General features: G+C 51.6%; 5 protein-coding genes across 5 annotated transcripts; 2 read left to right on the forward strand and 3 right to left on the reverse strand.

Moving 5' to 3' along the window:
- Positions 1-1,441: 1,441 nt before the first annotated feature.
- Positions 1,442-3,002, reverse strand: RVB1 (RuvB ATP-dependent DNA helicase pontin; the record flags this gene model as incomplete). Its single annotated transcript, XM_062948919.1, has 4 exons — positions 1,442-1,574; positions 1,633-1,964; positions 2,026-2,793; positions 2,859-3,002. 4 exons carry the CDS (start codon positions 3,000-3,002, stop codon positions 1,442-1,444), a joined length of 1,377 nt encoding a protein of 458 aa, XP_062797133.1.
- A 483-nt stretch (positions 3,003-3,485) lies between these two features.
- On the reverse strand, positions 3,486-5,680 carry QC764_604130 (uncharacterized protein; the record flags this gene model as incomplete). Its single annotated transcript, XM_062948920.1, has 2 exons — positions 4,416-5,680; positions 3,486-4,361 (listed from the first exon to the last, which is right to left on the reverse strand). Exons 1-2 carry the CDS (start codon positions 4,953-4,955, stop codon positions 3,486-3,488), a joined length of 1,416 nt encoding a protein of 471 aa, XP_062797134.1. The 5' UTR covers positions 4,956-5,680.
- A 97-nt stretch (positions 5,681-5,777) lies between these two features.
- POA1 (ADP-ribose 1''-phosphate phosphatase) lies at positions 5,778-7,212 on the forward strand (the record flags this gene model as incomplete). Its single annotated transcript, XM_062948921.1, has 2 exons — positions 5,778-6,138; positions 6,223-7,212. The coding sequence occupies exons 1-2, from the start codon at positions 5,893-5,895 to the stop codon at positions 7,210-7,212; spliced, it is 1,236 nt and encodes a 411-aa protein (XP_062797135.1). The 5' UTR covers positions 5,778-5,892.
- A 304-nt stretch (positions 7,213-7,516) lies between these two features.
- QC764_604150 (uncharacterized protein) lies at positions 7,517-8,146 on the reverse strand (the record flags this gene model as incomplete). Its single annotated transcript, XM_062948922.1, has 1 exon — positions 7,517-8,146. One exon carries the CDS (start codon positions 8,144-8,146, stop codon positions 7,517-7,519), a length of 630 nt encoding a protein of 209 aa, XP_062797136.1.
- A 171-nt stretch (positions 8,147-8,317) lies between these two features.
- Positions 8,318-9,653, forward strand: QC764_604160 (uncharacterized protein). The gene is made up of 4 exons (XM_062948923.1): positions 8,318-8,750; positions 8,810-8,862; positions 8,922-9,060; positions 9,114-9,653. The coding sequence occupies exons 1-4, from the start codon at positions 8,748-8,750 to the stop codon at positions 9,135-9,137; spliced, it is 219 nt and encodes a 72-aa protein (XP_062797137.1). The 5' UTR covers positions 8,318-8,747; the 3' UTR covers positions 9,138-9,653.

Raw genomic sequence — 9,653 nt, forward strand, 5'->3', positions numbered from 1 at the left:
AAGACTGGTAGGGAGTGGAGGGGCCTACAGCCAGAAAGACTAGTCCGCAGATTGATCCAGTCTATCGGGACGCACAATCTCCCACCTCTCCTCTCTCTCCTCACCGGGCACCCCTACTCCTGGATATGGCGTTTGACCTGTCTCTCCACCTCCACCTGGGAGACGAAGCCTGAGGTAAGCTGGGCTGGGCTGGACAGGACAGGGCAGGGCCGGGTCTGACGAGGTGTATGACTGGCCTGCCTGTCTCTCTGTATGTATGCCTTGGAATGAGGACAGGAGATGGTGTCGTAAAAGAATCCGGACCAGAAAGAAACTGCCAAACAAGGAAACTCCATCTACACCCAAGAGGTTCCGTTGTGGTTGGCCAGTTGCCGTGCGTCTGCGTATGAGCGGTGTCAAGAGGAGGCAAAGGCCTCTCTCCGTCTCTGCAAGTGTTATCTGTCTGAGTGACTTCCCGCCAGGAGAGAATGGGGAAAAAAAACAACAATCAATAGGAGTATATGTCGGGATTGTATCCTTTGTGATCTGTCTTCCCCGTTAATTTCACCGTCCCCAGACAATGCCAGAGACCCCTCTCCAGATGGCCAACAACGGGAGAAAGAGACAGATAATGGATGACCGTATCATTGGGTGCCCCAGAGAGTATTGCTCCGTGGCTGACGGTGGGTGCTAGTCTAAAATGACATTATTACGAACGACAGCGTGATCGGCCTAGTGACAACAGATGGAAAATAGTGGGCAGTCCAGAGGCGCGTAGCTGTGGTTGTGGTTGTGGTTGTCGATGTCTCGGGAGCCAGTATGCGCCGCAGCTCCAACGTTGGCTGCACCAGACTTTTTCTTTGTCCCCGCGTTTGCAGACATTCCGTTCGCAGTGGCCCATTTCAGGCCAGAAATCGTCTTGATCCAGCCTCTCTCTGCCATAACAATGCCAAAGGCACAAGGAATGTGGGAGCATGCCGTTGAGGAATGAGCACGCTGGACAAAGACCATGGTGAACCGAAACAGGTCTGGCCCCTCTTCTGACATCCTCTTGTTCGCTTCAAATTCCAGCCCAAGAGGGGTCCCGATTGTTGGCCAGAGTGTGGGGAAGACGGTCATAAAGAAAGAAAAAATATGATAGTAGTTGTTGTCGTTGGGTTGCTGTTATATCATCCTGTCATTCTCAAGCGCAGTCCCGCCAGCCAGCTCCCGTCGCAAATGTTCCCTTCCTCCAAAACAGATATCATAACAAAAGCAGAAAAAAAGTGATTACGCGCCAACTCCGATCTGCAACGCAGTTTTCCCATCCAAACCGGTATCCTCATCTATCATACGTGCTAAAATCAGAGATGTGACCAGTACCTATCCGCCGTGCTCTAAGCTTGCTTAGCCGCTACCCCTGAATCACCCCACCGCTCCGAGACCGACGATATAGAACTTCGATGTGTGCTGAGAACCGAGTTTATGAAATGAAACCCCGGCCCGACTCGCTGGCCAACACCTGGGCGCTACGTCTGGCATCAAGGAACAAGTCCTCGCACTCTGCAACATCCTGAACATCAATCTGAGAGCGGCCATTGACCCGAGCAAGAATACTGTCACATCACCTTTATTAGTTTTCTGGACCAACAGCAAACACCCGAGACAACGTACCTGGCTGGAGCCAATAGTTGGAGGCAGTAACGAAGACTGATACGCACACCATGCTCCGCAATCTTGTCGACAGCGGCGTCTGTGAGCTGCACGCCCTCGGTGGTTGACCGAATCCGTACGATTCTCTTGATCTCCTCGGGCTCATACGGATGGGTGGGAATGATGAGGAGGCGAGACAAAAAGTCAGGGGGGATACCATGGGCAGCTACCAGGTCGTCAGCCCCACGAATGGTGGTGACACCCCGGTTCGAAGCCAGGACCACAATAGGGGAAATAGGGGACTCCAACGCTTTGTTGAGGTAGGTAAAGCACTCAACATCGAGCATGTGCGCCTGTGAGAAAAAAGGTCAGCCAAATCCTGCCAGTAGTTCCTTTTCCCGAGAGAAACTCTACCTCATCTATGAACAGCACACCCGGCACCAGCTCCGCCACACCCTGGTTGATATACTTGCTCACCACCTTGTTTATCTCGCCCCTCAGCTTATCCGTAATCTCCGTCATCTTTGGCTTCATCAGCTGGCCCATCATGCTCATAATGTCCTGGCCCCCCTGCGGTCTAGCGTTGGCCACATCCAAATCGTGCAGGCTCACGTCCTGCACGATCTCCTTCTTCTTGTGTACCTCACCCTTGGGGATGGGCACATACTCCTCCGCCTCCAGATCGAATTCAGTCGCATACGCATCCGACCTCCCCACCCTCTTGCACGCACCGGTATTCGTCTCGATGTAAATCACATCACCCACAGTAACTCTCTCCTTCTGAATAGCCTCGTAGATGCTGGGGTCCAGTCTCAACTTTTTTTGTCCTCGCGCGCTCTTGAGCCCGATGAGCAGAGTACTAATAGTCTTGCCGTATCCGCCCAAGGGGTTTTCCGCCTCTTCTGGTGTGAGTTCTGTGACCTCGCCCTCGTACACATCCTTGGTCTCGCGGACCTTGAGCCCGATTGCCCGCCGAAAGTTCTCCATCAAGACTTCGGTCTTCTTCACTTCGGTCGAGTAGATTTCGCTGCCGGTGATGGGGCAAAAGGGAATCTTGGTGCCGAGCTCTTGGCTGATGGCGAGGGCGAGGGCTGTCTTGCCTGTGCCTGGACCGCCGGCGAGGAGGACGCCACGGCCGGCCATCTTGTGCGCTCGGATGAGGTCGACGACAACGCCGCATGCCTGTATGTATGTCATGATTAATGCCCATTGCTTGAAACATCAAGTCGGAAACAGAGATAAAGTACCTCGCGCGCCGAGTTTTGTCCAACAAAGCCAGCAGCCTGCTTCTCAGCGATACCCGCCGAGTTGAGACCTAGGCCCTTGATGTGGGTGTGCGCCGCTGTGCGATGGTCGCGGCTGTTGCCGCGGACTTCGCTGATTTGAACCATATTCGATGCTGGTGTTTGTGTCTTTGTCTTTCGAAGAGATGATTTGTATCAGATGTCGCCAATTCGAAGTTGTTCGTTTCAAAAGGCGTCTGTTTGATGGCGGTGGAAAGGCTGCGAACTTGGGAGAGAAAGGCGGACGCGAGCTCTGGAAGCTCTCAAATTTCCAGGAAACGCGATTGATCACTGCCAACCAAAAGCCAAACCAGGTGGTCTGTGCACTGGCGTATAAATAAATGACTGAAAGTTGAGCAAAGCATCAGCAGAGTCGGTGACTCTGTGGTTGAATTACTATTAGATGAGTGCATATAGTGGTTATTTTGTAGTTATTCAACATATTCGACACCATGATTCCAAGTGTTGACTTGTCTATTTGCCGTATCTCTCATGACACTTACCAGTGAATGTTTTAGGGTTAGGGTTCCCGCATCAGTACCACTACCCCCTTTTAGTCCTGACCTATGCCGCCACTTTCATATCCATCTCTCATCTACTTCTCAACCTATCCATTTCCACAGATCCCTCCTCGTCCCCAGAGCTTGTGTCCTCTCCATTCAACATCGGCACCCCTTCTTCTCTACTATTGGCACCGCCCCCTTCCACATCCTGCTCCTTGGACCCCGCCCCTTCCACCTTCTTCTTGCCCAGAGCCGCCCACATTGCCCCTCCCAAGATCAAGGCACACCCCATCACACTCCACAGCCCCATTGTATGTCCAAACACCCACCTGTCAAACCCAGCAGCAAACAGCATGTGAGTGTATACCATTGCCGTCGCCCTGTTGCTCTTTTCTCCTGCGAGCCCTGCCGTCAACAGAAACTGCAAACCGAAGCCGCATATACCCAAGATTCCCAACAGAAACCACTGATGACCTGACGACGGAAACCCAAATCTGATGGCTGGCTGTCCGATATCCAGCAGTGGGCAGACAAGTAAAGCAGTGGTGCTGACGATGGTGCTAAAAACAGAGAAATAGTTGACCGTGATTAGCGGGTGTGTCCGTTTGCCTATCCAGCGGATGGTACTGTATGCCCCCGCTGCTCCAAGGACGCCGAGTAAGGCAACCAAGATGGCGAAAAGACGTTGGGTAGGTGTTGCATTGTCTCCAGGTGGATGGTGAGAACCTTCCCCTGACGATGGCGGAGGTGAATCAGTGGAAGACGAGAAGAGTGAAGTGGGTTTAGCGATGAGGACAACTCCTCCGAGGGCTATGAACGAGGCGATCTGTTCTTTGCGAGTGAACGGGTCCTTGAGCAGCAGGTGGCATATGTAGCCTGCTACACAGGGGGCGAGGAAGGTGATGACTGTTGCCTCGGCCAGGGGAAGGTACATCATGGAATACCACATGCCATAGATACCAAACTGCGGGCTTGTTAGTATCAGAGCTCGTAGTTAAAGGGGATAATCTCCACATACGAATCCGCTGAACCCTCTAAGAAGCAACAGAGATCTGATATTCCTGGGACCCATGGGAAAATCGGGGATGTTCTTCCAGTACATGTATATGCAAGAGAGTATCGAGGTGACGCTCATCCGCACAAAGAGAATCTGGAGAGGGTGCATTCCATCTCCTTCTAACTCGAGTAGCCTTGCCGAAACGTTCATGAGAGCACCAAACAACTGTGCAAAGACCACCAATATCGGTCCCTTATTCTTCTTCCAGAATGCATGACATGACCTCGAGAAGGCACTTTGCTTTTGCTTCTCTCGAGAAAGGGTAGGGGACCTTGGCGAGGCTGGAGCTGGAGCACGGCGTGAAGGTGAGGACGATAAGGCTCCTCGTTGCGGGTTTGGACTGACAGACCGTGATCGAAGACCTTGTATGTTTGTTGTCAAGTATGGCGATGAAGTCCTAACCTTGCCAGTGGCCACCACCTCCATGGGAAGGTTGTCAATGACACCGTCATCATCCCTCTGCTCAGACTGTTTGCTAGGTACGTTTAGATAACGGGACATAATTGCGGAGAATATAAGTGTATTTGGACAAAAACCACAAGAGGATTACTCATCTTGCCCGTTAACAAGATGTAGAAAGAGGAAAAGAAGTTTATGGTTCAACGAGAAAAAGCCAAACCTACCTAAGCATCTCAAAAGCGGAGAGAATAGCATGCCCGGGGGCTGTTATCCCCGGACCGGGCGAAGTGCTAGGCACACCTTAAGCCTGACTGACTGCTTGGGCGACGGAACTGCGACTGTGAATGGTCAACACAAACAGACGCCATGCTGTGATCCAGGCTGGCAGGCAGTAACAGCCATCGGATACGGGAACCGTTCGTCGGATGCCAGGGGTCGACCATACTATGGCTCTACCCGCCCGATATCGCGGCGGGTGACATTGAACGTCGGTTTTTGCGTGCTTCATCTCTGCGTCATTCGAACGGTGCTAAATCCAAGGACAGAAGGTGTTTGGTTAGGAGGGGTAGGTATGTGGGGGTCGGCGTCATATGAGTGCTTATCCACTCGAATTTTGGCTTCAAGGCCCATAAACAGTACGTAGTATCCACAGCCACTTTGACCGTCTCTGAAGAGCATCAGATTATCTTTGGAAGCCTCTTCGCTAGGCAGGTCTCTCGTCGGAGAGTTATTGTATTGGCTGGCTGAGAGTTGCAGTGTCGGTGTGGAAGAAATGAAGAAATGAAAGGAGTGATCGGCAAAGGAATTCATTGACAGGCTTGGCTCGTGCTTTCCCAGATCCCAGATCCCAGATAGACAATGGTTACACAATCAGCAAGAACTCTCATTTATAGACGCGTCGATTGTCTGCATCACCTGTCATTTTTGTTTGGCGAAACTGCTGTTGTATCATTCTTGGAAGGCAACGCCATGGCAAACTCCAAGCACCTCCTCACTACTCATCTATCTTCATATAAGACCGACCTCCACACGCACATTCATGGCCTCCAAGAGACGCATTGGTCCCATTGTTGGTGCCTCCTCTAAATCAGTGAACCATCGCATCACCGATTTTTATGGTCCACCAGCCCGATTGAAGCGGCAAAAGACCCAAGATTATATCCTGGACTCTGCCACTGAGCCCCAGTCGACCACAATGGCATCATCCCTGGCCGAATCATCCTGGGAGGACAAGCCCTCATTGGCAGACCTCAACTTATTCTCCCAAGAGGAACAAAACTGGGAAGTGAGAGACACCAAACCACCACCCCAACCTCAACGTCAAAAGGTCAACACAGGAGGAGGCTTTCATCAGTCTAACAAGAAACAGCACTACACCCGAACCAGGGCATCATGTACCGCGACAGTTCACTCACTTCCTGGAAAAACTCGCTCTGAACCAAAGACTAGAAAACTTGTCCTCACCTACGAGCAGGGTGATTTGTTTGATGCCCCGCCCAACAGTGTCCTCATTCACGCCTGTAATACGATTGGCAAGTGGGGAGGCGGTATTGCTCTCGCTTTCAAGAAGTCTTACCCAGCTGCCTTTGAGATTTACAGGAAGCATTGTCAAGAGTTTACCCCGGATGAGCTCGTCGGGACGGCTCTTCTCATTACCCCTCAGTCCGACATATATTGGCATGTCCGGGATGATGAGGTCGAAGTTGGTAGTGTGGAGGGTGACGACGAAGCCAAAGATGCCCCTGAGGTCAAAGACGAAGATAGAGCTGAAGTTGACGAGAATGAGGTTGGCAACGCTGGGGTACAAGGCACCGATGGCAAAACAAGCAACGCCAGCAAAGAACCCCCAGAAGAAGAAACCACCAACTGGATCCAAGTCCCAAAACGCTCCATACACCCCCAAGAACAGAGATTCAACTGGGCCAGGCAGAACGACGACGATGGTTCCAAAGATGAATCCAACCCCCAGCGCCGGTCCCCCCACGAAAAAGACATCCACTACGTCGCCTGTCTCTTCACCAGCAAGAACGTCGGCGCCAAGCGGGACCCCCCGGATGAGATCCTCAAGCACACCGAGTTAGCCATGCTCAATTTCTTGTCCAAGCTCAACGACGTCAAGTTCAACCAGGAGGACTGCCCTTTTATTCCCCAAGTCAGGATGTGCAAGATCAACTCGGGGCTTTTTGGCGTTCCGTGGGAGCGGACGAGTGGGTTGCTGGATGGGATGCCGCTGAGCAGGTTCCAGACGTGGGGGAGGGGGGATTTTAAGATTGTGGTGGCTTCCAAAGACGGCGATGGTGTGGTGAACGAGGAGAACGGGGAGAAGAAGATGTCCAAGGGGGAGGAATGGAGGGAATAGGCGTACAGATGAGCCTGGATAATCCAATAGATACAATGGGGGTGGTATGTTCGCAGGCTTTAAACGCAGCTTAATAGACATCTATTGACATCTGAACACACTTGAATCATATGCTCTCCTATAATCCCATTCATATCAAGGTCCTCTGACGGCTCATGTACATATGCAGCTAAAACGCCGTTGTCCACTATTACTCTGTTGATCATCCCGTAAGACAATACCCAAAACTCCATCGCTATGATATATCTTCCTTCCCGTGAAAAAAAGAAAGAAAAAAGAACAGCAAATCCCACATCTTCAAAACCTATCTCCGCCTGATGGCGCTAACAACATCAGCATCCCCCTCCAAATCATCATCCAACCCATCCTCCAAGTCCTCCTCCCCAATATCCATCCTATCCACCTGCTGACTCTGCGACTGCGACCCCGACCCCTCCAGCTGGACACTCTGACTCTGACTCTGGCTCCCACTCCCCGCACTTGCCCCCCTATCCTTCCGCGGCCGTCCCCTCTTCCCCTTGGCCTTCTCCCCCCCTTCCCCACCAGCCTTCTCCTTCTCCCGATCGGCCTTCTCCTTCTCCTCCCTCTCGGCATCCTTCATCCACTGATCCTCGATATTGAAATTCTTCCTCGCGGCCTCAATCTCCTTCTTCTTCTCAAACACCTCCTGGATCTTGCCCATGAACCTCGGGTTGCGGCGCATAGCGAACTCAAAGTCTTCAAACTTGACCTTTTGGCGGCCAGCGTGGTGGGCGGCGCGGGTGGCCTCGAAAGAGACGCCCTGGATGAAGTCGGTGAGGACCTCGTCGAGGAGGCGGACCGTCTCGTTGAGGGGGAGGCGGGCGTCGCCGTGGGAGTAGAGGAGCTGGGCGAGCTCGTTGTGGCCAAAGTTCATCTTGCCGACATTTTTGCCGGCGCGGGCGCGGGGTTCCATTTTGGGGTTGTTGGAGGGGGGGAGGGAGTTGGTCACGGCTTGCGAGGATGGGTGGGTGGGTGGTGATTATTGGGAAGGTTGGAATGAGTTGTAGTTCGCGTTTGTGTTGTGAGCTTGTGACGTTGTCGATGGATGGATGTCGAACGCGCGATTGTCTTTTGGTTCAGAATCTTTGTCGACAATCATTGACAAGTTTATCCTCTTCGGGCGGTCGATATCAGCGATGGGGTAATCTGAACAGCTTCGTCAAAAGTTACAGCCGTTGATGATGATGGAAGAAGGAAGCATCGTCCATCAAGGTCCCCGCAAAAAGTCGTCGTGTGGAGCTCCCAAACGAACGGTTCCAGAACTTCCAGCCGCACATCCCTGCCAGGGGCTCCACCTTCGCCCTGTTTAAAAGTGGGTCCAGACAGGTGGCCCGAGCTTGTCAGGACACGACACGGGGGTCACTTTGGCTTCAATTCAGAGGTGATGACATCTTTATTTCTGGCCGGCAACTCACAGCGTACTTCACACATACCATCTCGCAACACCAAATCACCCCAATATTGTATCAAACCATAAAAATCTGAAGACAATCGATAAGAATAAAACCGACAAAATGGTATATTTCATTCTATGTCTTGTTGCGACATAAGAGTAAAAGCTAATGATGGTGAACAGTCCGCCCTTTTCAACCTCCAGTCACTCCTCCTTGTAATCCTCCTCCTAATCTGGTACTTTCACCCCTCACTTTCACCGTCCTATAGGATTCTCATACTAACTCACGACAAAGCACATGCGCCCACGTCCACCAAATCTTCCCCGCCATCCTCGACAGAAACAAGACCGGCCTTATGGGTGTCTTTTGGAAGTCAGCCAGGATCGGTGAGAGACTGAGCCCGTACATGAGTTTGTGGTGTCTCTTCATGGCTGTGAGTCAAAATCGTGCTCTTTTACAGTTATGGCGTGTGCTAATGAGGAACAGGGCTCCATCTTCCTCAGCTCTTAAACTAGCTTTGATGGAAGGAAAACAGATTGCTGGTTTAGGTATATAATAATTGCCTTTGGTTTGGCGATGTCACGGCGTTGGGTTTTGGTTTCTTCTTACACAACACTTACACCAAGCAGTAATGAGACAGTGGTGGATATGCGGTGGGGAGACCGGTTGTTTGCCTTGCGCAGGCATGATAATGAGGACAAGATCATCAAAAGAGAAAACTAATTTAACATTTCTCAACAACCAATTCCCAGACTCTTTCACGTTTATGCCAGCTCTAGGATATTTGTTTCTTGTTTCTTCACGAAAGTTGTGGGTTGGCTTCCTTCAATGATATGCGTCTTAGGTGGCCTTCTGGAACTGGACAGGACATAACGACAATGTCAGATCGGAAAATGAGATGGGCCTCACCAATACCGGCCATCTAAACTCATATGATAGAAATGGAGGGGAGTGTACATAAGCGAGGCCTCTCTACCATCTTCCCCAGACCAACGATCGCCAATCCGTTTTGCTGGCCTTTCCGAG

Source organism: Podospora pseudoanserina, chromosome 6 (assembly GCF_035222485.1).
Source record: "Podospora pseudoanserina strain CBS 124.78 chromosome 6, whole genome shotgun sequence".
Lineage (NCBI taxonomy): Eukaryota > Fungi > Ascomycota > Sordariomycetes > Sordariales > Podosporaceae > Podospora > Podospora pseudoanserina.